A 26,375-nucleotide genomic window follows, 5' to 3' on the forward strand; every position below is an offset into this window, starting at 1 on the left:
TACATTTATGCTTCAGGGTGTCAATAGGTGACTCATTAATTACGTATCATGACAGTAATTACATTAAAAAAAGGCATTTCCAGTATTTGCATTTCCAGGGTGCTAGATGATTCAGTAGTGGTGTGTTTGTGTCTGTAGACAAAGACGGCAGATAAAGAGTGTTTGAAATTTACAGATGCAAAGCACACAGCTAGAGCACACAGAGCCTGAGCTATACACTTTCAATTTTTTGTGATTAGTAATTCATTTTTAATTCTTTATCATTTGTCATAGTTACCTATTAGTTCTAATGATTGCCAATCTCATTCACTAATTATTGATTACCTAATAAGGAACAATATTAGTCCTAAATTCGATATTACTTACTGATTAGTTCAGCTTGTTTCCATATTAATTATAGTAGCTGAAGTGTTAATGTTGTACTGCTCATTAGTCCTGCATATTTACATATTAATGATAGATCATTATTCTAAATTGTTTCCTATTTTTGTTTTTATATTTATATTTATTAAAGACGCTGTTACCTGACACACTTTGTTTCTTCAAAACCATTTGCAAGACCATACAGATAAATTATTTAGTGGTTAAATATTTTACTGTCACTTCCACATGAGCCCACCACCAGAGGGCATCATAGTCTTCCCGCTAGCCAGATTCAAACAGGAGCCCCATAAATCAGTGTGAAATGTAAACATCAAGCAGCAGAAATTGTTATGTTAATGTAATACTGCTTTTTCCCTATTGTGCCTGCAGGTGGCACTGCCACTTGTAATTATTATTTGTTGTGTTCTTTAAAATAAATTCAGAAGAAGTAAAATATTCCTGAATGTTGGCTTGGTGTTTTTACCCCAAGTGTTTTCTACATGTTAACATAACAGAAATGTTTTTTGTTCATTGCAGCACCAGGAATATTCTACCCATTCGGTTCAGCAGCAGGAGACACGAGAAATGCTGCTGTTGATGATGGAAGCTCCTCAGTTATTCCACTGCTGAGTCCATTTCTGTTCTTTGGCCACACATACCAGCAGATTTATGTAAGAATTTGATTTTATGTGAGTGGTGAATGCTTTATGAACTCATCTGTGATCCTGTGGCTGTAATTTTGACAATATTTCTCATGTTTCAGGTGAATAATAATGGACACCTCACATTCAACCAGGCTTCATCACAGTTTGTTCCCGACTCCTTTCCCGCTTATGGAGGCCAAGATATAATCGCTGGTCTCTGGACTGACCTTGACAACCGTATGAGAGGAGTGGTTTCATATCATCAGTACACTAATGGAAGTGTTCTCACACGCGCCACTCAGGATATAAACAATCATTTCTCAAATCTGACCTTCAACGCTTCTTGGGTCTTTGTTGCAACGTGGGATAAAGTCGCTTACTACGCCTTGACCAACACAGTAAGATACTATATTGAACACATAAGTACACAAATGACAGTGACAGAAAAAAATATAATAAATTAAAACTGTAAAAATAACGATGAGGTCAGTCAGTAATGCTCTTAAACAGTGAACGCTAAGTTTAAACATGATGTTTTTTCAATCTCTGCAGGAAACATCGTTTCAAGTGGTTTTAGTTTCAGGCAGTAATGTTTCATTTATTCTGATGAATTATGGTGACATTGCTGTAACAGGACATCCAGTGGAGGTAAAAGAAACATCTGTTAAGAACAAAATGTTACTATTCAATACTCTATTACAGTAAATGTACTGTATATACAGTGCCTTGTGAAAGTATTCATACCCCTTAATTTTTCACATCACTCTATACTCCATACAACTTAATGACAAGTCAAGTCAAGTCAAGTCACTTTTATTTATAGAGCACATTTACAAAACAACAGGAGTTGTCCCAAAGTGCTGTACATGACAAACAAAATAAAAAAAATTGGGCTAAACAATTAAAACATAAAAAGGGACCCAAGGATACATAGGACTAACAAAATAATATTAGGAGGCAATACAATTCAAGAAGGATATAGTCATTAAAATAGGTATTAAGGGTTGTTGAAAGCAAGAGAGAAAAGGTTAGTTTTTATATTAGACTTAAAACTGGCAAGGGTGGTAGAGGACTTAATGTGTGGTGGAAGGGGATTCCATAAATTTGGGCCAGCAACTGAGAAAGCCCGGTCACCTTTAGTTTTTAGACGTGTGCGGGGGACCGATAGGAGCTGTTTTGAAGATGACGGGGTCGACCTAGGGGTGGAGTGTGGGGAAAGCATTTCAGCTATGTAAGGGGGTGTTAAGCCATTAAGAGCTTTGAAAACAAAAAGTAAGATCTTAAAATCAATTCTGAATTTAACAGGAAGCCAGTGCAACTGGGCCAGAACTGGTGTGATGTGCTCTCTCTTTTTAGTACCAGTAAGCAATCTGGCTGCTGCATTCTGAACCATCTGTAATTTATGAATGTTGGATTGGGTCAGACCTGTGTATAAAATATTGCAATAATCGAGTCTGGAGGTAATAAAAGCATGTATAAGAATTTCAATATCATTTCGGGATAAAAAGGACTTGAGATTAGCTATTACTCTAAGTTGAAAAAAACCACTTCTTACCACACTATTGATTTGTTTATTAAAATCTAGAGAGCTATCCAGCATGACACCAAGATTTCTGACCACGGAATGCACATTGTTTGATAGTGGACCAAGAGTAGTGCTGAGACTGGTGACAGTGGAGGGGGGGCCAAATATGATTACTTCGGTTTTGCTGTCGTTGAGTTGTAAGAAATTGCAGGCCATCCAGGATTTAATGTCATTAATGCAGCTGTGAAGTTTAGTTAATAAACATGGGGTCTGAGGAGCAACTGGGAGATAAATCTGAGTATCATCAGCGTAACAGTGGTATTGGATGCCATATTTATTAAGGATGGAACTGAGGGGCAGCATGTATAGAGTGAAGAGGAGGGGGCCAAGGATTGAACCTTGTGGAACCCCACATTTCATAGTAGCAAATGAAGATGAATGATTTCCCAATTTAACTGAAAAAGTCCTATCTTTGAGATATGAGGTAAACCAGGTTAGTACAGTTCCCTGCAAACCAACTCGATGTTCCAGCCTGTGCAGCAAGATATCATGGTCAATGGTGTCAAATGCAGCGCTGAGATCTAATAAAACCAAGATGGCACAGGAACCAGAGTCAGTGCAGAGCAGAATGTCATAAAAAAAAAACAGATTTGTTACAACTTTACAAATTTATTAAAAAGGAAAAACTGAAATAAGTACATTGCATAAGTATTTGTACCCTTGACTCAGCACTTAGTTGAAGCACCTTTACAGCCTCAAATCTTGGGTATGATGCGTCCATCGTTTTCTGGATGATTTTCTGCCATTTGTCTCCAGAGGCCTGTTGCATGAAGCTTGTTGAACAAACTCTGAATTTCAAAGTAAGTTTAGAGTTGAGAAAACCATACATATCCAACCTGGTTTAGATCAGGTTCAGCGGGCTCACAACGCTTGGTATAAACGTCCTTTGTCAACTCAGGGTTTGATCCAAAGTTTGCGATTTAACTCTGAAAGTGTGTCGTGCAGCGAACAGCCAATCACACGGAACATTGAGAGTCAATGTGATGCACTTCTCACGAGAGATAATTTACTTCTTTATTGATGATGAAGAGATAGTTATAAAAAATATCAAGAATTTAAATGCATTTACAAGGCAGGAATAAACGCTGCTGCAGCGGGAGTTTGAGAGTTTGTTCAAGTTTGGGCTCTGACTGGTCCACTCAAGGATATTTGCAGAGTTGTCCATAAGCCACTGTTACGTGTTTGATTGTCACTGTGCTTATTTGTATCCCGTAACGTGATATGTGGAGCAAAAGTTATGTGTGAGGTGCTCTCTCTCTTTTTCTTTCTCTCTCGCTCTCTCCCTGTTGCTCCGTGCTAATTGTTGTGAAACATGTGCAGCTGTTTATGTGGGTGGAGCCGGGAATCGCTTGGTGGATAAAAGCTTGGAAGGAAGACTGCTCGAGGAGTTCCCTCTCCTGCTTCCTGTCGTGGTACCAGCCGCGTGTGTGACGCTGCTGGATTGGCCTTTAGAGTAATCCTGGTGTGGAGTACAAATTGTTAGCGGTATAGGCCGGTAAATGTTGAATTGCCCTTTTTCCCATGCAAACCTTTTGTTAGTGGGAGGCCCTCTTTTGTTTAATGAATGTTTTCTCCTGTTTATTTTTTTAGCAGGGAGGTAAGAGTTTTGTCTTTCTTTTGTTATCTCTTTACCAGGGAAGATCTTTAACGAGTAGGTAGATCCCCATCTTTTGTTTGTTATTTTGGCCGACCCACTGATTTCAAGCCATCCTTTTGGTTTTCTTTATTCAAGTAATAAACAAACTTCCTCTCTGACTCGAAACTGGTGACATTGTGGTGTTTGTGGGAGCAGGAGACGGGACTCCGGGCGACACATTTTCTGATGTGTGGCTCTGTATGTTACGACCGAAGGCTGTGTTTGTGTAGCTCGTAACAGCCACTCTTGCATTGTTTTTGTTCTTGTTGAAAATCCCTATGATACTGTTGATGTCATTGAAGCCCCGCCCACTGTTGTCAGCTGCAGCCTGCGTTACTCCAATTGACCATATGTATAGTTACTTCCTCATGTTTGATAAGCCAGCTTTTGGGCTGGTGAACTGTTAGCTTTGGAGTCCTTCCAACCCGATCTCACGGCAGTTCGCACATTTTTTACGAGAGGGCTGATGACCTCTCCTAAACCTAGCCGTCACTGAGGTTTAGACAAATCGTACAACTTTAGTACCGCCACTTTAGTCTATGTGGTTCAACAACAGACTGTTGGCACGAACGTGTTTCCTGTACTGTATAGTTTATTAATTAATTTATTTGATTTATTTTTGTTTGTAGCACTATTTTTTTCTGCACTGTGGGATTTTTTTCTACTTTTGTAAAATATATTTTGCATTGAATGGATTCCTGCTTTTCCCGGTCCCCTCATTGCCTCTTACCATAAGGTTCATCCCCAATAGGAACGTTGGAATATGAAATATGGTGTCTGTAATTGGACAAACACGCAACATTTTTCCAGCGCTTCAAAAGTTATTTTTAATACGATGACCCCAAAAAAAACATTATTTGTTCATCCTTTTGAGATTGTCCCCATTTGTAAAACCAAACTTTTCATGACTTAGAAAAATCCAATCCAATCATTTAAAAAATAAAACAATATATAACCAATAGATGGCAGCAGAGGAGCATTTAATTACATTTGACATTAATTACATTAATTTCCTGTAATATTTTTTTCACACGTTTTGTTTTTGAATTAATATTTAACATAAAGTCACTAGGCAAGAATATATTTTTTGTGTACTTGCATCAGCAAAGTTTTCAGAAATGTTATTGTACCAGTGAACCGGAAGTTGCAACTGATTTTATTTCAGCTGCTGTGTTTCCAAGTGAAATGGAATATTGAATAGAGGGCAGGGTTTTACTTCAGCGAAAGTCACGTCTCAAACGCAGCAGGAGTCAGATTTCATTCATCACGAGAGCGAAGAGCTGAGGTAAGCACGGCAGTCATTCACAACGCGTGTCCAGTCTGGCGCGTTATCAGATCATGCCTATGGAAGCTTAACTTTCATAGGAATTCATTGAAAAGTTTAAACACTCACTTTGCTCCGCACCAGGGCTCTAAACCGGTTCAAGGAACGAAAACGAAAACCGGAAACGAACGAAATTTTAAGAGGAACAAAAACAAAAACGAAATCAAAATCAATTTGAATCGTTCTGAACAGAAACGTTAATTTGAAATTACCATTAACTGGTTAATAACGTTATTTTATCGTTTTCTTTAATATTTTAATTTGGCAGTGACCAATCATGAATAGAGTAGTACAGCGTGTGACGTTGACGGATCAAGCGTGAGTGAAATGCCCGCGCACCAGTCATCTATGAATCTACCAGTAACGCAAGTCAGTATAGAGCGCGCATTTTCATGCCTCAAGTAGTCATTTCTTTCTCCGCTGAGGTCTACAATGAAAGCACAGGTATTGGAGGACATTCTTTTCGTACGTTTAAATAAGTAGTACGGACTTTAAGCTCAAATAGTCTGATTTAGGCTAGTTTGTGGATTTCGTTTAAGCCTATCCAAGTAGGCTACTAGCATCTATCAAACATTTTTCCTATAGTCTTTCAGATTGCCAATACAGGACAGGTCAATGTTTTCTATACGGTTGATGCTTCGTATTAAATGGTATGTTATATTGCATTAAATAATCAAGCTTTATTAGCTGACTGAATTTGATTATGTGATGCAAGGACGTGTTGCGCAGTGTTTGCTTTGAAATTACCAGTTGACAGTGCATTAAAATAGCAATGGTTATCCAGTTTATTTATTCTTTATTCATGCAATTTTTAAAACAAGTCGTGTTGAAAAAAAAGTTATGTACAAAGAATGTTATCACTCTTCTGAAAAGAATAGGCATATAGAGGGCCACTTTCCGCTCCATTAAAACAGGTCAATATTTGTCCTGCTGTTTATGCTTTGTAATTAATGCATGTATTTCTGTTGTGGTTTTAAAAATGTTATGAAATAAATATTCAAGTTTAATTATCATGCGTTATATTATTATTGAGTGAAAATAAGTCTTTATTTATACATATTTGTTTAAAGTATAGGCTAAATTAAAATAACGTTATTAACCGGTATTTTTTCAACTCAAACCGTTTTCGGAACAGAATGTTTAATGAGGAACGCAAAAACGGAAACGTTAAAATATCGATTCTGCTCAGAGTGAACCGATTGATATTTTTTTCCGTTTTTAAGCCCTGCTCCGCACCGCTCCGTTATGAATGCCCGAGCGGCAGAGGCCGAGCGCATTTACATTCTGTGAGCGTGATCCCACCCCCTATGGGCGGGTTGAAAACATGCGGAACTAGTTCCTACTACTTGCTGTAGTCTTAAGCCTTTGGCCAAAAAATCCTCCAATGACGCAAAATGACAATATTTGCATCATCGGAGGGTTTTTTCCAGAAATAAAATGCATAATTCTCTAGTCTCAGGGATGACATGAGAGGGTAAGTACGATAATTCGAATATACTACTGGGTTTCTACTGATACACAGCTTAATGCTAAATCGCTGAAGTAACCCTTTAAGCAAACTAGTTTACCTTCTTTTTTCTTTAGACTACTCATTTAGCCAATTTAATAATATACTTAATTTTCTTATCACGGGAAATTATCAGATGTGAATTATTTTTGTCCACCATTTTGTGAGCAATTGGTGATAAAGAAAAATGTCACGTCGAAATATTGAAAATATTTGCGCTTAAAGGCCAGTGGATACTATATCACAATGAACAAACTTTGCACAAGAGTTATACCGGAGAAGAAGTCTCAAACGCCAGTCAATTATTCACTACAGAAACTGGAAGTAAAATTAACCGAGCTTATGGCATCTGACGCTGAATTGACGGCGCATATAGAGATGATGAGAGATTAATTTTCTTAATATTTCACTTGTGGCCCATTGTAGAAAAAAGGGGTATTTTCATGAATCGAGAAGTATTTTGTGTTAAACAAGTTGTTTTTGAAATGAGGAGTAAACTACCTAATCAAACTAGTTAATCTAACTAATCTTTATATCCTCGCAGCACGTCGGTTATGTGGTGATGTGCTGTGAAATTAATTTGTGCGTTTTCATTCGGTGCGAGCAAGATGTTCATTGACACAGTCAAGAATAACTTAAAGAGGTTGCTGTTTACTAGACTGTAGACTAGCTTTACTCTCTGAACAGTGAGCTTTTCTTGCTTATGCTCTGAACAGGCCATTCATGCGGATTTAAATCTCGCTCAGGACATGCGCTGTCTTTGTGGAGGCCTGACTTGCTCCAACAACTCACATTGGGAAACTCCACGACTACAGTTAATAAAACATTAAAATGCATGTTTCCTCAAGTTGTTTAAAGGTTCAGTGTGTATTATTTATGAGCAGTGTTGGGGGTAACGCATTACAAGTAACTTGAGTTACGTAATACTTTTTTTTTTACTTTCACGCAAGTTACTTTTTCACCTTTACTTGACTGACAGCTCTCCTGTCCCCATGTTGAGAAAAATTGAGAGTAAGTGCAGAGGCGTTGTGTGTATTGTATTTCTAGACTAAATGTGAGCATGTATTCATCTCACTTGCACAATAAAGATTCAGTATTCCTCAAAATGAATAAAATCAGTCAAATGCAAAATCAGAGTACTATGCAAACCTCCAATATAAATGTTAAATAAAACAACTATTTGTATGCGTTTAATCATCTACCTTTATTGACCAATGTCTTGCTGCAAACCTTCAATGATTCAGTTAAACCATGAGCAAAATGTACTAGATTTTTTGTTTTTATTGATAAAACTTTTTTCTCCTGCACCCTCTACTGTTCATGCGTGAATTTGCATTTTTCCCTCAGCCTGTGGCTTATTATTTCAATTTTGGTATGAAGAGGTCTTTACATTTGCACAAAAATAGAACTTTTTTGTTATAAAAAACAAAACAAAAAAACAAGCCCAGCCCAGGTGAGAAAAAGTAACGCAAAAGTAATTACTTTTACTGCATTACTTTTCTTAAAAAGTAACTTAGTAACTCAATTAGTTACTTTTTAAGGGAGTAACGCAATATTGTAATGCATTACTTTTCAAAGTAAATTTCCCCAACACTGTTTATGAGGATCTATTGACAGAAATGCAATATAATATACAAAACTATGTTTTCAGAGGAGTATAATGAACTTACTTAATGTACCGTTATGTTTTTATTACCTTAGAATGAGCCATTTCTATCTACACACACCGCGGGACCTTACAGTCGCCATTTTGCGCCGTCATGTTTCTACAGTAGCCCTAAACGGACAAACTGCTCTAAAGACCGCTAGTCATTGTCTGTGTCCAAAACCCTAGGCAGGTTTCAAATATTTAATAGAAATTACATCAGAAGTGGAAATTGTTGGTAAAAAAACGTACATTTACACACAAACTGACCAGCAAACGCAACTTTCGGACGCCATCTTTTTTTTCCAGCTCATCTGTCACAGAATGGAAAGCACAGGATTGTGGGATATCAAAGGCAGCGATGGATACATATAATGCTGTCTTCAAACCTCGATCAGATGAAGGTATCTCAGGAGACAGGAAGTAAAGCTAACATTAGATTTGGACGTGCCTTGATGCCTTCCGACCTTGAAATGTGTCCTCCGAAGCTAGCATTTTCCAGGTTTCGGACGCAGCCACTCTCTGCTCTCTTTTTTTTCCTGTCTCGACCCCAGTAGCATCTCTCTGTGTTTCGAAAGGGAGGGGTGAGCATTGCAATTCACAACCTACCTCTAGATGCCGCTAAAAATCACACACTGCACCTTTAACTGACGCCCTACTGTGACGCTCTCCCTGTGAATCAGCAGTATTATAAGAGTCTTTTACAGCACTGATATGCAATGTCAGCTGTTAGACCTTTTATTGAGAGCTACGTGCCTTTCCAAATCATACCCATTTAATTGAATTTGCCACAAGTTAACTTTACTCAATGTGTAGTAACATCTACAAGCGAAATTGGAATACTCCTGAGTTACATTTTAATTCTCCCAGAAAAGGACATGAATACTTATGCAATTTTTCCTCCTGCTTTGTCATTATGGTGTAAGGAAAAAAAGTAAATTAAAGTATAACATAAGTTTACGAATTAACTAAATGAAGGGGTACAAGTACATTCACAATACTTTATATACTGTTTGTATGATTAATGTTTGTACATATGTTCAGGCTGGTTATGACACAGTAAACTCCAGTGACCACTTTGTGCTTCCTGGATCAATCAACGGGAGCTTCATCTCAAACCTCAAAAACTCCAGTAATGTCAATGTTCCCGGTCGATGGGCCTTCAGGGTGGAGGGTGGACCAAAGTCAAGAAAAGGTAACCATAACTATATGTTTGTTCATCATAATAAAATGTATGTCATTCCCAGATTTTTTTTTATTTATTTTTTTTACAAATCATACATGTACCATATGTACACATTCAAACTGAGTGTATATTGTATGTTTGTGTGTTTCCCCTTAGACAACGTCATTGGACTTAGGATGAAACTTTCCTCATTTTTAGACCTAACAGATAGTGGAAACATTCAGATTGTTTTACAGCAAGTAAGACACAAACATGATTATTTATACAAAATACAGTGCGAATAGACGACATGGGAAATATTGATCTGTCTTTTGTTTCAGATAAAACAGGAGCTGGTCAAGAAAGGTCTGCCAACGTTCAGCTTTGACCTGAAGTCAAGAAAAGTGCAAAAGATAAATCCATAAATTCTGTCTCCTTCAGGAATATAAATAAAACAGTCCTGTTTTCTTAGTGTCTGACAACAAATGTCTCATTGATCTAAGTTAAGTATTTATTCTGCATGTACTGCCAAAGAACTGCATTTAATGTTGGCATGCATATTTGTTCCTCTGAAACCAGTGTGTTCTGAAAAAAAAGAATGCGGCTCAACAGGGAGGAGAATTCCCTTTGTTTATGTTCAACAATCATCATTGACACTCCTCTTTTCTTTGTCTCATCATGCTTTGTGTTATCAAAAGTCTGCTGGGGTTTCAACTAACCAGATCTGAACTGAAAAATGAAAGTAAACCTTTAAACCCCATTTGCTTGAACCAAACATACTTCGTCCAACTGTAAACTACTTGCTTTCACACCCTGCATAGTTTCAGTGGTGAGAACATTCTGAAGTAGATTACAGTACATACATGGACATGAGGATTGACACCGCATATGCTAATCAACACTATACAATGCAATGGAATTATATACCAAATTTTTTATATTTTCCCTGTTTCATTTGTACTTTGAGTTTGTTTTGCACTGTTCTGTCCAGTTCATCTGTTGCCAGTGTTTGATTTGCCCTCGGGTGTTACATTGTCACCTTCCCTATTGCCCTGTTTTTGTTTCAGTCTTTGTCAGTTCTCGTATTAAAAAAGGTGTTTGTTGCGTCTGCTGTGTTGTGCTGAGTTTGTTTTATTTTTTCTTTACCCCAAAAAAATTCCTGCCTTTATTTTCTTATAGCCTATATTCTTATTTCAACCCCTTGCTGACAGTTTGTTCTAGTATGCTGATCTTTGTTGCCTACTTATTTTCTTTTGTATTGCTGGAACCATTTTAATGTCAATAAACTTCAAATAATCTACTATAAATCTTTTGTTTTGTTTTTATGAATGAATGAATGAATGCTGTTGTACTGCTAAATCACAATATTTAGTTGTGTTAAATAATATTTTGGAATTTAAAACCAGTCAATTTAAACGTTACATGAAATATTGCAGTAACACTTTGCAATACGTGTGTACTAATATGCATTAAATAATGCTTAACTAATGCACAAATAATCACGTGTTGATGTATGACTCATGAAGAACTAAACCAATTATTAATGATTTCTGCATCAGTAACTATATACATAAATAATGAATAATACAAGCCCTATAATGTTTACAAACACACAAACATTCTCAAGGCTCATCATATTTAAACCCTAAATGTAAATACATTATAAAAAAGAATATCTGAAGTGAAAGTCCTTGTTTAAATTGTTTTATTTATTTATTTATTTTTGCAATAATTTCCTGGAGGTGTTCCCATGAAAACATGTTTTCTTTCATGCCAAGCTTAGGGGCTGGGACACATTTAAAGTCGTTGCGCTTCCTGCATTTTAACAATAGCCTGTTGGAAGAAGGTAAGTTAAACCTCCCTCTCTCTCTCTCTCTCTCTCTCTCTCTCTCTCTCTCTCTCTCTCTCTCTCTCTCTCTCTCTCTCTCTCTCTCTCTCTCTCTCTCTCTCTCTCTCTCTCTCTCTCTCTCTCCTCTCTCTCTCTCTCTCTCTCTCTCTCTCTCTCTCTCTCTCTCTGATATTGAATTCTGTACTCTCTGATTACAGAAGGACTCCTAATCTGTTTTTATTTTTGACTTCATCATGAGAAATTCACTCCTTCTGCTGGTGTTCCTGTCGGTCCTGTCACTGAGTAAGGTTTTATTTAATGTCTGATTATCAGTTCTAATATATATGTATTAGTGCTGTCAATCGATAAATAAAAAAAAATGAATTAACTCACATTTTTCTGTAATTAATCCTGCGATTAATCGCTTTAAAAAAAATCATGTTTTTCAATATAACTGTTTTAAAAGTTTTTAATATTTTTATATTGTAATAATTTCACTCTCCAAATTAATGTCTAAACAACTTAAAGAAATATTCGTTGTAATGGCCAGTATCACTGATACTAATACTGCCACTGATGTCTCTATGATATATATATATTTTTTTACATTAATGATACACATTCTCACGTTACAGTATAATTGAAAGCTATCAATTTCAACATTTATTAGGCTCAACATTTAGTAAATCACAACTTTTAATGTATGTGAACTTACAACCATCTTCACATAAACCCATTATAATAAATGTCATATTTACCTGTGACTTTCATATATAATCAATATACAGAAATTAAATAAAGTTATCAAACACTTTACAGTCTGCACTGCATAAATAATTAATTAAATATAGATTAATCCTAAAGCTAAAATTTTCTCTGTTACCTGTGTTCTTTGATTAACATTATGTGGTTGCTGTCACTTTAAGATCTGTCACGCGCATCTCATTTTCTCACAACTCTTTAAGTTCATTTAAGACATTATTTAACTCATTTAAGGCTGCTCTAATGAGACTACTCGACAAAACGGCATTTTGGCATAATGTGTTATTGTTCGTTCAAGTGCGAAAGAGAACTCAATACTGGCGTGCGCCTTTCAGTGCATTGTGTGTGTGTCAGGAGTCAGGACATTCACAGCATACTCGTTTTTCTTCTTGCACTTGAATGGTTTAAAAGCATTTGCATGAATAAGAGCGTGATCATATAATGTAACGCTAGCCCAAGGATGACAGAAAAAAACGTGTGTGTGTGTGTGTGTGTGTGTGTGTGTGTGTGTGTGTGTGTGTGTGTGTGTGTGTGTGTGTGTGTGTGTGTGTGTGTGTGTGTGTGTGTGTGTGTGTGTGTGTGTGTGTGTGTGTGTGTGTGTTTTTCAGAATTGAATCATCTTTTTTGTCTCTTTAACAGCCAGAGCACAAACACAAATAGCAACGACACCACAAGGTATTTATAAGTCTTTAAATTAGAACCAGATCTGTCCAAAGTTGCCTATGGTGTGTCAAACTGTCAATTGAACAAACCATGTGAACCTGAGAAATCAGTCTTCATCAGGAAAGAAAACTGCTCTCATCATTTGAGTTCACAAGGTTTTTAATGGTGTTTGTATTTGTTCATTCTTTCAGTAACCACCACCACAGCCACCACCACAATCCCAGGTAATTTGTCATAAACTATATTTATATATCTAAGAAAACGGCACTCGTCAGGTGAGTTCATGAGGTATTTAATGGTGTTTGTATTTGTTCCTTATTTCAGCAACCACCACAGAAACCACCACTGAATCCACCACAGAAACCACCACTGAATCCATCACAGAAACCACCACTGAATCCACCACAGAATCCACCACAGGAACCACCACTGAATCCACCACAGGAACCACCACTGAATCCACCACAGGAACCACCACTGAATCCACCACAGAAACCACCACTGAATCCACCACAGAAACCACCACTGAATCCACCACAGGAACCACCACTGAATCCACCACAGGAACCACCACTGAATCCACCACAGGAACCACCACAATCCCAGGTAATTAAGGTGACCAGATTTCTGAATTGGAAACGTTTCATATTTGAGTGGTCAAAATATCACTAAAATCTAATTTGTTATTATCTTTTAAAAAACAGGGACAATACATTTTTGAATGTTTTTTTGTTGTTGTAGTTGTGGGTTCCCTATATTATTACTACCATTAATAATTATTATGATTTAGTTTGATTATTAAGATTTTTGGTCTGGATTTAATACAATTCAACGCACCCGCAAAAACAAAACAAAAACAATGAAAACAGTTAGTAACCATTGTAAATAACAAGCAGTTAAAAACTATATTAGCCTATAATATGACTAAACACATTGCAAAAATAAAACAACATAAATATGATAAATAAAACTATTTAACACATAATTTAACATTTTATAATTGTATTTCATATTTTAATTTTCACAAGTTTATACTAGGCTATATAAATGACTTATTTTTACATTTTTACAAATGTTTTGTTACGTTTGTGGTTGAAAATAACTCTTACTATTCTTAATTGGTCTTGTTATTTTGCATTTTAGTCTTATTTTAAGCAGAAAGTATGTGTTTTCTGCACATGTATTTGTTGCAAGTGTAATTGTTTAGGTTATTTTATAGTTAAGATGTGTGGTAATCACTGCTTTGTGGCTGCTTAACTTTTGGGGACAAAACAATCCAGCACCCCGTTGAGGCTCTGTTATAAAGCACATACAAAATGTATTACTTACATTTAACATGAATAATTAGTATGTTACTACCTTTAAAGCGATAACGATGTTTCTTACGATATTGGCGCTCTGCCCTCGGTTACGTTCTTCATGAAGTAGAAGCGGCGCGCGTGTGACCAAGTAGAGTCAGTGTATCTCACAGCGCCATCTGCTGGTGAAAAGAATCACTACACGATTGCTCCTATAACCTATTTTTTTGCAATATATCTGCGGGTTGTTTTGAATGAGCTGTAAAACGGGGACATTTCCGGGGACCTCTCCAGTCGGGGACAGAACACCAAAAACCGGGACTGTCCCCGGAAACGGGGACGTCTGGTCACCCTACTATATATGGCTAAGAAAACTGCACTCCTCAGGTGAGTTCATGGTGTTTGTATTTGAATCCTCTGTCGACACCACCTCAGAAACCACTGTCGTCCCAAGTAATTTGTCATAAGAAAACTGCACTCATCAAATGAGTTCTTGTAATGAAAAATTGATGACGGGCCGTTTAATTATTAAAAAAAATAATGCACACCCTTAATAATAATGCTTATACTACGGTTACCACACCTCAAAACATTGTTCAGATGATTTATTTCAAGACATTAGTCAGGTTTTGTCTTTAAAATGCTCTTGTGTGTATAGGACTCATTTCTTACGCATCTTAACCCAACCACCATTGCTAATTCCAAAACGTCATTTTAGAGCTACGGAGGCTTCAAGCATTGATAGCAGACTAATGCAGTTCACTTTCGAGGGAACTCGCACTGCATCGGAACGACACTTTGGGGATGCTCCCTTAGCATCAGCGAATCTGAAGTCAGAATGACAACTAGGCCAATCCGATTGGCGTGCGTGATGACGTAATCGTGACGGCATACCCGGAAGTATAAAAGGGAATCTGGAACATAATGTCGGCAGTTATTGCTCTTCAGCATAGCGCTCTGTGTCACAATATTGTCTGTCTATTTATTGTTTTACTGTCAAGAGTGAAAGTGTGTGAGAGATGGAGGTCCGATGCTCATTCTCTCCGGTTCCGAGGAGCCGGAGGAAGTGGTTATCGAGGCGGGTGATGAAGCAGGAATTGTTTCATCGCTTCATCCACCTGCCCAAGAGGAGCTGGTCGAAGTGTTGACCCAGGCTGTGGTTAAATTAAAAATCGATTGGCCACAAGAGGCTCTGGAAATTCAGCCACCCAGTAGGCTGGATGACCGGTTCCTCTCGCACCGGGTCCAAACACCTCGCCGGGGCTTGCCTTTCTTCCCGGATCTGCACACCGAGGCTTGGAGGAAGCCCTATTCCTCGCGTGTCTCAAATCCTCCAGTATTGGACTATTCCAATGTTCTGGGGGCACGCGAGGCGGGCTATGGGACGATGCCTCGGGTAGAGGAGGCTCTCGCAAGCTACCTTTCACCCGATGCTGCATCGTCCCTCAAAGCTCCGGTTTTGCCCACCAAACCCTGTCGGGATACCTCATCTTTGGTGGGCAAAGCTTATATGGCGGCTGGACGGGCTGGTAGTTCCCTGCACACTCTTTCCATCTTGAAGGCCTACCAGGCTGATCTCCTAAAAGAGCTAGATGAGGGCGAGGGTCCCTCTCCGGAGGATGTGCTGGAGCTCAGGAAGGCTGCAGATTTGTCTCTCCGCGTCACCAGGGAGACGGCCCACGCTATTGGCCGCTCCATGGCTTCCATGGTGACAGTGGAGAGACATCTCTGGCTGAATCTGTCGGGGATAAAGGAGAAGGATAAAACCTTCCTCCTGGACTCCCCGATCTCGCCTTCTGGTCTGTTTGGAGACGCGGTTAACGCCGTCGTTTCCAGACACCAGGAGGCGAAGAGCCAGTCGGCAGCCTTCCACCAGTACCTCCCTCGCCGCTCAAAGCCTGAGAAGGCTGGCCCTAGTGGGCAGCCTCAGCCCTCAGCCAGCTCCTCGCACCGGCAGGTGCCAAAAGAGAGCGTCGCCTCTAGAGCCCCTCCCCCGGGAGCTTGGCAACAGAGGCGGCGCTCTCAGCAGCAGTCTTCCGCTCCTAAAGGCGATCTGAGGAACGTTCTTCAGGCGCGGAAGGCTGCTGGGAAGAAGTCCTAGCTGCGGCAGGGCTTCTAAGAGCGCCCCAACACCCCCCCCCCCCCCCCCCCCTCGCGAAGGAGGTTGTTTCCTCCGCAACGCTCTGGGGAAATCGATGTGGTAATCCCGCCGTCTATGACGCTTCGATTTCCCGCGAACGCATGCTGCACCAGCCGCCTCTGGAAAGACCTGCGGCTGGGCAGCTCGCGCGTCCGCACACGGAGAACCGTTCCCACACCACTTCCTGGGGGACCCGTGTAACACCCGACGCCAGCCTCTAGAGGCTGGTTCCCTTAGTAGATTATCTCGCCGCATGGAAATGCCTTCCGAATATTTCTACATGGGTCCTGCGTACTGTAGAAAAGGGTTACAGACTGCAGTTCGGTCATCCTCCTCCAGGGTTCAGGGGGTTGAACTGGACCACAGTGGTACCCGAGCGGGTTTGGGTAATGGAACTAGAAGTGGAATCCTTGCTAGCGAAGGAAGCCATAGAGCGTGTTCCTCCGCTGGAGAGGGAGTCCGGGTTCTACAGCCGGTACATTATAGTTCCCAAAAAGGATGGAGGGTTGCGTCCGATTATAGATCTGAGGGATTTAAATCTGTCTCTGAGGAGCTTCAGATTCAAAATGCTCACTATTCCTATGATCATGAGTCAGATCTAGTCCGAGGACTGGTTCGTCACGAATGATCTGAAGGACGCATATTTCCATATCTCCATCCTTCCATGTCAAAGGAAGTATCTGAGGTTCGCTTTCGGGGGAGAAGCGTACCAATATCGAGTGCTTCCCTTCGGCCTAGCCCTCTCCCCACGCACGTTCACGAAGTGCATGGATGCGGCTCATATTGGCCCAGTCGTACGAGATGGCGGTCCGGCATAGTTTTTGTGCGCAAAAAAAAATCAAAATAACACCTTTAACCAACTTGTTCTCGACTTCCGTGTGTGCCTCCACGACACTTGCGCGAGAATATGACGTAGCGCCGGCGTTCGGGAATCCATGAAATACACACTTTAACCCCATTTTGAGAACTACGCCGAGACCTAAAGCACGATCAATGTAGAATCCAACAGCTTAGACACGCGCGTCTTCCTCTGCTCGTAAACAAATCGCTTCTGGGTCATCTGTCCGAGCGCCGGATCTGCGTCATATTCTCGCGCATGCGTCGTGGAGGCATACACGGAAGTCGAGAACAAGTTGGTTAAAGGTGTTATTTAGATTTTTTTTTGCGCACAAAAACTATTGTCGTCGCATCGTAAAATTATTGTAGAGCCACTGTGGTGAGATGGACTTTGTAACGACGTTTAAGTGCCTTTCATGGATCTTGGAAGTGTCAATGTACTGAATGCCAATGGAGGCCTGTCTGAAGCCTTTCTCAGCCATCAGCTTTCAACTAAAATATCTTCATTTGTGTTCCGAATATGAACGGAGGTCTTACGGGTGTCCAACGACATGAGGGTGAGTAATTAATGACAGCATTTTCATTTTTGGGTGAACTAACCCTTTAAGTACTTTGCAAGTACTTCTGTACTTTTACTTAAGTAAAAAAAAAATGTTTTCAACTTTCACATGTAACAGAGTAATATTTGACCGGTGGTACTTTTACTTTTACTCAATAATGAATTTGTGTACTTTGTCCACCTCTGGTGAATTACCTCACTCTCAAAAATAAGAGTACAGAATTGTCCCTTTTAAGGTACAAGTGGTCGTCACTGGGATGGTACCCTTAAGGGTACATTTTTGTAAAAAAGGTAGGTAAGTTCTGTCCTAGAGAGCTGATGTCCTGCAGAGTTTAGCTCCAACCCTACTAAGCCACCGGAGTTTTAAACTCATGGCTCCCAGCATGCATTGCAGCATTAAGTATGTCACCATTGTTGAGATTCATATGCTGATTGCGTCTAAACTTTTTTCCCCCTAGAATGTATTTAAAAATCAGAATTCAGAAACTCTGATCTGTGGCAAGAAAGTATTGTTGGTGAATATTATTTATTAACATTTTAAGTCATTGATAAGTTTAATCAAACATTTTTCTTTTCTCTTAAGAAAATAAAAAGCAGACATGTTTAATATTAAAATGAGTTACAAATGCCAAATTCCAAGAATAAGGACCAAAAATATGAATGACTCATCCTACAGTACATATGCATTTATTTTTTATCCTATATCTCCTCTAGAGTGAGAATGTTCCTTCTCTGTAACACGTTACTTGTTACATTAAAAAGTAAATCAAGCAAGTAAAAAATAATGGATCAACTGAAAGATGAGCTCTTTTATATGTCCTGCCCTATAACTTTCAATTTCAATAGCAACTGCATCAATACAGGACAGAAAACTAACCTATGTAATGTGTTTGCATTTCTTTCAGGAACCAGCACATTGGCAACCATATCAGGTGATAATGCTTTTTTATGTACTTTAGAAAAATGTATTTTATAATTTTAAATCTCTTTTGGGCACATCTGCAGAGCCCCTTTTTATGAAGTCCCTAATAAAAACTGCTCACATCTTCATTTGTGTTCATTCTCTTGGCAGCACCGGCGATATTCTATCCATTCGGCACGGAAGTAGGAGACAGAAAAGATTTACTTACTAATTATGGTGATGAAAGCTTTGTGCTTGTCGGCCTATCCACTCCATATACGTTCTTTGGCCGCACATACAACCAGTTATACGTGAGAATTCAGTTCCATTGCCATTCTAAATATGAATGCAAATGTTGTGATACTTTCCTGGTGGATTTCAACTGATTTTTCATATTACAGGTTCATTTTAATGGACTCCTTACATTCAACCAACCTCAATCAGCATCAGGACCTTACTATGTTCCCACCAGAGGAGCTGAAGATTTCATTGCTCCTCTCTGGGGTGATATTGACGACTTATACAATGGCGTGCTCTTGTATCAGCAGTACACTAGTGGAAGTGTGCTCACTCGAGCCACTCAGGATATAAACCAGCATTTCCCTCAGATGAACTTCAATGCTTCTTCAGTCTTTGTTGTCACTTGGGAATTTGGTGTTCACACAAACCCAGTAAGTTTGTATTTATTTACTTTCTAAACTTTGTACATGTGACACCCTGTATGTATATTCACAGGAATAATTATTAAACTAAACTAACATAAACTATGAATCATGATGTTGTTTATTTTATTTTCAGCTAATCCTGTTTCAAGTGGTTTTAATTTCAGGCGGTGGTCATTCTTTCTTTCTGATGAATTATGGCGACTGCGCTGTGATAACTGAACCAGTGGAGGTATAACAAACATCACAGGATTGAATTAAACTTCTATACCAGCTCTGTATGTATTCATAATATTTGTTTTTCATGGTTTTAATAGGCTGGATATGATACAATAAACTCCGTAAACCACTTTGTAATTCCTGATTCAACTAATGGCAACTACCAAAACCTCAAGAACACGAGTAACGTGAACGTTCAGGGTCGTTGGGCCTTTATCTGTACATCAGGTAGGAGATTCATCAAGATTATGTGTCAGTTTGTTTATGCCATGTTATGATGTCTTATGTATTATGTTTGTGTGTCCCTCTAGAAAGCCTCGTAGGAGTTCAAATGAGACTTACATCATTTTCAGACTTGACACAGAGTGGAGAGATTGAGGCTGTTTTGCAGAAAGTAAGTCACTGGGGAATTTTTTTATGGACTTCCATAACCAATAGAGTACAATGGAATTAAAATACTTTTTGATCTGTCTGTCCATCTTTGTTTCAGATAAAGCAAGAGCTGGTCAGTCGTGGACTGTCAAGTAGCGTCGAGATGAAGATAAGAAAAGTCAAAAAGACAAATCCGTAATGGAATGGAATTCCACCTCATGGAAGTGAATTAAAACGCTGAATGTTGTTGCCATTGAAAATTTAAAAACTGATAAAGAGAAGAATGTCACTCCACAGGAAGGCAAACTTGTATCGTCTCACCCTTCAATTTTCTCTCACACACACATATATATATATATCAAATCCACACAATGATACAAAAAAATATACAGTATATTAATTGTGTTTGATCCGACTTATTTCTGTGTTCAGTTAGCTTGAATAAAAATGATTAATTCTATATTTTTTGATGTATGATCAGATCTCTTGGAATGTTTCAAGGGTTTAAAACTAATCAAGCTGATCTGAAGCATGTGAACAATGAAATTAAACCTGACCTTCCTCTACAACATTTTCTAGAAGCATATTTACATGACAAATACCCAATTGTAAACTATTATTTTAAATTGTCCTTAAAAATAAATGAAGCTTGACACCACATAAGCTAATTCACGTCTCTGAACTGTTACTATACAATATCAAAGTACTTTTATAACTAAAAACTATAAGCATATATATAAACTATAAAGTCTTGTTTAACCAACTAGAGATAACACAGCCCCGTATTTATATAAAAGGATATACAGACATCTAGTGGCTTCAGGTATTAAAAATATTGTATTGTATTTTTTATTTCTTTAAAATGTACAAGGAAAAAAATACTTATAGTTTATTCATGTTGATCAAGGCCATGATTTTTTTTATTTCACTGACTGATGCGCAGGGAAATTTTCTCTCATTTTCCGCTAGAAATTTACATACAAACTATGGAATTTTAAATCACAAACAAACACTAAATGGAAAACGAAATGTTTTTTAAGTTTTTTAACGGTCGAGATGTTCGTTCAAATTCAAATTTAGTACCTCACATAGTACGCGATGCTGCGTCCGAAACAGCATGTGAGTAGGTACAACATTTTAATTTGAACGAACTTCGCGACCGTTAAAGTGTAATCCGGACGTACTATATCCGCCATGTTGTCTTTATCATGTGACCTACCAGTGTCACTTGCGTCCCTTCACCTCCATTCATAAATCCTCTCCCGTGGCCTCATGGGATAGTAAAATGTCTATCTTATGTGCACTTCAGAATCTCGCCAGAAGTAGTAGATCATCCGGGTACTTTTCGTCTGGTGCTTTTCAATTATGAATTCGGACATACTCTGTTGGCGTACTGTTTTTCGCATACTAGATAGTAGAGAAGTTTTCGATTTCGATATCCGGATTACTTTGGACCCAGGGTTTCCCAGCAGAACATTGGCCAGAGAAAATTGTTCAAATTTTGTGTGAGTTGTGCCACAGTAGACCTCCTGTTGGCTCAAACCAGACGGGAGCCTTTGTTGAGCATCAATGAGCCTTGGGCTCCGAACATAATAATAATAATAATAAATATAGCTGCAAGCAGCAATACCGGGGCCAAGCGCAAAGAAGAAGACAAGACATGCCAAAATGGCTGGCAGTGTCAGATCAACTGCAGCAATGAGAAATTAATCACGTTTTAAGATGATTTTAGGCAAAAGGCTGAAAATGCATTGTAGTCTGAGAGTGTCAGACCAACTGCAGCAATTAACAATTATACAGTTTAAGAAGATTAGGCAAAATGGCTGAAATATCATATATAGAGTCACTGATAATATAAGTTAATGGTTTATCACTTTTGACCAATAGGTGGCACAGTTACGAAATGTATGTGGTGTGGTCAGAATAAGGGATCAATGGCACATGCAAAGTTTGATGCCAATATGTCAAAGCATTGCAGAGATACAGCCTCAAGAGTCATTTTGGCATCATGGCTCAACTTCGTCACTGCGGTTTACAAAAACGGTTTCATCTATTGATGCAAAATCCCTAACTTTTTGTTGACACAGTCTGAAGATGATACGATTCGATTTTGGTGGAAATTGGACAAACAGTCTAGGATGAGTTTAAAAAAGTAGGTTTTGATCAAATAAGAACATTGAGGACAGGATGTTTGACCAAATATGGCAAAATTAGTATCTATGTTCTCGGCATGAGCCAATGACTGTATTATGACCAGTTTCATTAAACTAGGCTAATTTAATCAAAAGTTATTAGCATGTTTGTAAATTTTGTTATAACCTCTGACCACAAGGTGGCACTGCCCCAAAACTTTTTGAGTACCTTCAAAGCATGGTGCGGAAGACATGAATTTTGGACAAACAGTTCAAAAGTTATAAGCAAAAATAGCCATTTTTTGTATCTCCGGACCAGTAGGTGGCGCTGCGCCGAAACGCTGCATGTTGCCTCAGGTCATGCTTGTGATGACATAAACCAAGATTGGTTTGAATACGATAAAGCGTTGTGGAGATATAGGCTTATGAGTGTTTTTGCAACTGCTACGCAAAATTTGTGTGCGCGTTTATCAAAAACGATTTGACAAATCAACTTGATTTGCAAGATTTTTTGTCAGCATGGTCTGAAGATGATATGGTTCAATTTCTGTGCAAATCAGACAAACCGTCTAGGACGAGTTCGCAAAAGTAGGTTTTTTGGAAAATTAAAAATGGCGGGGAAATTATCATGACCGAAAATGACATCATAGGGTGCAATTGAATCGGCATGAGCCAATGACTCTATTATGACCAGTTTCAATATACTAGGCTAATTTAATCAAAAGTTATCAGCATTTTTGTCAAGTTTGTTATATCTTTTGACCACAAGGTGGCACTGCCCTAAAACTTTTTGAGTACCTTCAGGGCATGGCATGGAAGTCACATACCGAGTTTAGTAACAATACACTAATGCATTTGTAAAATATAGCATTTTTTGACAAAATTCAAAATGGCCGACAAGCAAAATGGCCGATATGGTAAAATTGAATATCAGACGACTCGGCATGCCGTCTTGAATCTAACGAGACCACTTTTTTGATTTTTGGACAAACGGTTCAAAAGTTATAAGCAAAAACAGCCATTTTTTGTATCTCCGGACCAGTAGGTGGCGCTATGCCGAAACGCTGCATGTAGACTCAGGTCATGCTTGTGATGAGATGTACCAAGTTTGGTTTAAACACGATAAAGCGTTGTGGAGATATTGCCTTAAGTATGTTTTTGCAACCGCTACGTAAAATTTGTTTGCATGTTTATCGAAAACGATTTGACAAATCAACTTGATTTGTAAGATTTTTGTAAGAAAACATCAGCATAGTCTGAAGATGATCTGGTTCAATTTTCGTGCAAATCGGATGAACCGTCTAGGACGAGTTCGCAAAAGTAGGTTTTTCGGAAAATTAAAAATGGCGGGAAAATTTTTATGATGGAAAATGACGTCATATGGTGCAATCGATTCGTCTTGAGCCAAGGGATCAGAGGAAAAAAGAATTTTGTTTCTAGCCCTTATGGTTCAAAAGTTATTAGCATAAACATGAGTCAAATTTTGGACTGATGGTGGCGCTAGAGGGATTGAGTTTGAGACTCCAAATTTGCTACGGTGACATTTCAGACTGTCCTCTATTAGTGTGCCAATTTTCACAACTTTTTACCATACGGTTCTATGGGCTGCCATAGACTTCGTGGCAGTGGCAGTGGCAGTGGCAGAAGAAGAAGAAGAAGAAGAAGAAGAAGAAGAAGAAGAAGAAGAAGAAGAAGAAGAAGAAGAAGAAGAAGAAGAAGAAGAAGAAGAAGAAGAAGAAGAAGAAGAAGAAGAAGAAGAAGAAGAAGAAGAAGAAGAAGAAGAAGAAGAAGAAGAAGAAGAAGAAGAAGAAGAAGAAGAAGAAGAAGAAGAAGGGGAACGGTTTCAATAGGTGCCTTCGCACCTTCGGTGCTTGGCCCCTAATTAATAATTTGTTACATTTATATTGCGCTTTTCTAGGCACTCAAAGCGATTTACATAGAAGGGGGGAATCTCCTCAACCACCACCAATGTGCAGCATCCACCTGGATGATGCGACGGCAGCCATATTGCGCCAGAACGCCCACCACACACCAGCTGAATGAAGCTGTGAGGATCTCATAAGTAACCTCTTATACTTGTATAGGCCCCATGTTTGTTTGGTTTATATTACTTGTATACATGTTTATGTTTCTTATTGTTTGTACAAATATGATTTGTGGTTATCTTTTTCTGGTCTAAAAGTGCACATTTAGATTAGAGATAAGACACCAAGAGTTTTTGTTTTATTTCTTTATTTAGAACTGCTACATTAGCATTATGGTGACATTTTCTAAGTTTACCTTTTGTCTCCTGGTTCATGGCTGCAGCATGGTTCCGGGGGTGGGGTTTAAGAGGAAGTGCGGCCTTCCTGTTCCTCATTTTATGCCATTCTGAGGGATTCTGGGTAATGTAGGCATAGCCTATTGTCCAGTGGGAGCAGGGGGGGGGGTCATTGTTTCATTGTTCCAGTTGTTTATGTTGTTAAATGTATTGTATTGTTTATTATTTGTATTTTGGTTCTTGTAATATTTGTTATTTGTATTTTGATGTTTTATTTCCACTTGTTAAGGTTTATTTATGTATTTATGTGTGTATGTGTATTTACACTGTCTATTCCTTTATTGTGAAATGGTTGAACCCTGCAGCATAAGAGGATTCAGTTTGTCTGTTCTGGGAGGGCTGGTGAGGGACTTCCGTGAGGAAGGTCACCTGTAAGGTTCCGGCATCACGATGTGGTGATGGCAAGTCTGTAAATAAAAGCTTTAAGCTGACGACAAGCAGTGTCTCCTGCCTTTTTCTCTGGTCATGTCCTCACAATATGGTGGCAGCGGTGGGATAATCCAGAAGAGGAGCATTGCTGTGTCAAATTGACAGGTGTGATGGCACCAAAACGGGCACGTGCTGAGACACTAGCTCGAGTGAACCCCGGAGAAGATGGGGAGGATGATGGGGCTAGTGGAGGTGTTGTGGAGCTGATGTCCTCTGAGAGTTCTTCGAAGGACATGGCTGAGCTCAAGGATATGTTCCAGAAATTTCTGGTAGATCAAAAAGAGCAAACCAATCGTCAAGAACAAGAGAATGCACGACAAGAGACAAGATGGAGGACCATGCAACATCAGTTTCGTTTACTGCAGGGAGAAGTGAGCCAGCATACCTCACTGGGAAATCCGCCACCTGGGGAGAGTGAGGGTCCAGACACTTCGTCTAGAAATTCTGATGGAGTTCGACGGCCAATTGCTGGGGGTCCATTGAAAGAGCCAAAGATGCAGCAGCTCAGTGAGATGGATGACATCGAGCATTATCTGACTACCTTTGAGCGAATTGCTACCGTGTGCAAATGGCCTCCAGAGGATTGGGCCATTCGACTAGTTCCTCTACTCACTGGCAAGGCCCAGGCGGCCTATGTGGCTATGGATGTGGCTGAAGCGAGTGACTATGTGGAGGTGAGAGAGGCAATACTGAGGAAATATTCTATCAATGCTGAGACCTATCGACAGCGGTTTCGTTCCACGGAGGTGCTGATGGAGGAATCTCCCAAGGAATTGTATGTCCGGTTGAAGGACTTGCTCTACAAGTGGGTGAAACCTGCAGAGAAGACCATACAGCAGTTTGCAGAGACTATCATCTTGGAACAGTTTTTGAGAATGTTGTGTCCTGAACTACAAACCTGGATAAAGGAGCATGATCCATCTTCTGCTGAGGAGGCCGCCAGGCTGGCGGATGTCTTTGTGGCAGCCAGGCGAAGGACTGAGCCTTGGAGCTTTGCTCACTGGAAGACGGCAAGAGACAAGCTTTCCCATCGCAAGACAACCTCACTGCTAGAAGAGGGTAAGAGTGTGGGGGAAAGATTGGTGAATCAAACAGAAATGTCTAGCTTAACTACAGTGGGGACTATTAGGTGTTTTAGTTGTGGCCAGTTAGGCCATAAGAAACCAATGTGTCCAAACCTGAATAAAAAGCTTACCAATGTCTGTTATGTTCCACGGATAATGATACCCGAATCTCGCATTACTCCAATACCCAGGGATGTCACAATTCCTGTAGAACTGAATGGTAAAAAGGTGATTGCTTTGGTAGACACAGGATGCACCCAAACTTTGGTAGAGACCGATCTTGTATCTGGATGTTTTATGGAGAGTGATTCCCCTGTTAT

At 39.2% G+C, this 26,375-nt stretch overlaps 2 protein-coding genes across 2 annotated transcripts in view; both read left to right on the top strand.

The window, feature by feature from the left end:
* LOC307143794 (uncharacterized protein) overlaps positions 1-11,173 on the top strand; it is a 35,238-nt gene extending 24,065 nt beyond the window's left edge. The window contains exons 10-15 of the mRNA XM_079845557.1: positions 901-1,034; positions 1,127-1,405; positions 1,560-1,655; positions 9,749-9,899; positions 10,047-10,129; positions 10,211-11,173. Coding sequence (XP_079701683.1) covers positions 901-1,034; positions 1,127-1,405; positions 1,560-1,655; positions 9,749-9,899; positions 10,047-10,129; positions 10,211-10,294 — 827 coding nt within the window. The 3' untranslated portion in view covers positions 10,295-11,173. The remainder of the gene's footprint in view (positions 1-900; positions 1,035-1,126; positions 1,406-1,559; positions 1,656-9,748; positions 9,900-10,046; positions 10,130-10,210) is intronic.
* Positions 11,174-11,679: 506 nt separating this feature from the next.
* LOC307143982 (sushi, nidogen and EGF-like domain-containing protein 1) lies at positions 11,680-20,767 on the top strand. The gene is made up of 12 exons (XM_079845891.1): positions 11,680-11,715; positions 11,916-12,000; positions 13,099-13,134; positions 13,314-13,346; positions 13,447-13,728; positions 18,862-18,888; positions 19,029-19,168; positions 19,259-19,528; positions 19,656-19,751; positions 19,837-19,966; positions 20,050-20,132; positions 20,229-20,767. Exons 2-12 carry the CDS (start codon positions 11,952-11,954, stop codon positions 20,307-20,309), a joined length of 1,227 nt encoding a protein of 408 aa, XP_079702017.1. The 5' UTR covers positions 11,680-11,715; positions 11,916-11,951; the 3' UTR covers positions 20,310-20,767.
* Positions 20,768-26,375: the final 5,608 nt, after the last annotated feature.

Source organism: Gobio gobio (genome assembly GCF_949357685.1).
Source record: "Gobio gobio genome assembly, chromosome: 20".
In the NCBI taxonomy this organism is placed as follows: Eukaryota; Metazoa; Chordata; class Actinopteri; order Cypriniformes; family Gobionidae; genus Gobio; species Gobio gobio.

Coding starts and splice junctions, on each gene's coding strand:
- LOC307143982 (XM_079845891.1), top strand. CDS start 11,952: ATGAGAAATTCACTCCTTCTGCTGGTGTTCCTGTCGGTCCTGTCACTG. Junction 18,889..19,028: donor CACATTGGCAACCATATCAG/GTGATAATGCTT, acceptor TTCTCTTGGCAG/CACCGGCGATATTCTATCCA. Junction 19,529..19,655: donor TTGGTGTTCACACAAACCCA/GTAAGTTTGTAT, acceptor TTTTATTTTCAG/CTAATCCTGTTTCAAGTGGT.